The sequence below is a fragment of the Morone saxatilis genome, unplaced genomic scaffold (genome assembly GCF_004916995.1).
Source record: "Morone saxatilis isolate NCDOM2014 unplaced genomic scaffold, NCSU_SB_2.0 Contig18, whole genome shotgun sequence".
Classification (NCBI taxonomy): domain Eukaryota; kingdom Metazoa; phylum Chordata; class Actinopteri; family Moronidae; genus Morone; species Morone saxatilis.
In genome coordinates, this window is record NW_023339740.1 from 208,425 (window position 1) to 209,167 (window position 743).

Sequence of the window (743 nt, forward strand, 5' to 3'; positions counted from 1 at the left end):
TAGAATATACAATACAAGATGAACTGAACCTATGGGGAGGAACAGGTATACAATCTATTTACACAACATTACTGTGTATGCCTTTTTCTTTGATTTATTATTATTATTGTCTCCTCCATGCACAGAATATGCTTCATATTTTTCCAAAACACTGACCAACCAGATGCATTACCTGCAGCAGCTGACTGATAGTAAGCTGGTCTCGGTGACTGAGGAATGCACTGGTCCTCCTCATTTTCTGTTTTTATTCTCAAAACAAAAAACAGAAAAGGACTTATTTGCGGATTTTGGTTTTCTCATTTAAACTGAAAATCGTTGGTCGTAAAGTACCTTGACCTGTAACGTTGGCTAGCTCAAAAATGCACCCCTGTAGTTTGGTAGAAAGAATATATTTCCTACAACTGCTCACAACAAGGTCAATGGCCCCACTCTTTGTTCTGACACTGCTTTAGCCTAAAACTGCATTCTACATATTGAACCTTATTGCCATGCTGCACAATAGGTTTCTCATTGAGGCCATATAAAAAGTTGTCTCTCCTCCTCTCCTCTCAGGTGGACATTAAGGCGGTGACGGCGCTGTCCAGGTGGAAAAACTCCTACAACATCCGGATGGTGCTGCAGGAGCTCAGACAGCACATGATGATGAAAGAGAACAACAGGCTCTCCCAGCCGCCCGAAGGCCAGGTGTACAGCAACTGAGGCCCCTGCTGCTGTCCCTCCCTGTCATGTACACACACACACAC

At 43.3% G+C, this 743-nt stretch overlaps 1 protein-coding gene across 1 annotated transcript in view; it reads left to right on the forward strand.

Moving 5' to 3' along the window:
* ube2v1 (ubiquitin-conjugating enzyme E2 variant 1) overlaps positions 1-743 on the forward strand; it is a 7,523-nt gene that overhangs the window by 5,622 nt on the left and 1,158 nt on the right. The window contains exon 4 of the mRNA XM_035662297.1: positions 553-742. Coding sequence (XP_035518190.1) covers positions 553-699 — 147 coding nt within the window. The 3' untranslated portion in view covers positions 700-742. The remainder of the gene's footprint in view (positions 1-552; position 743) is intronic.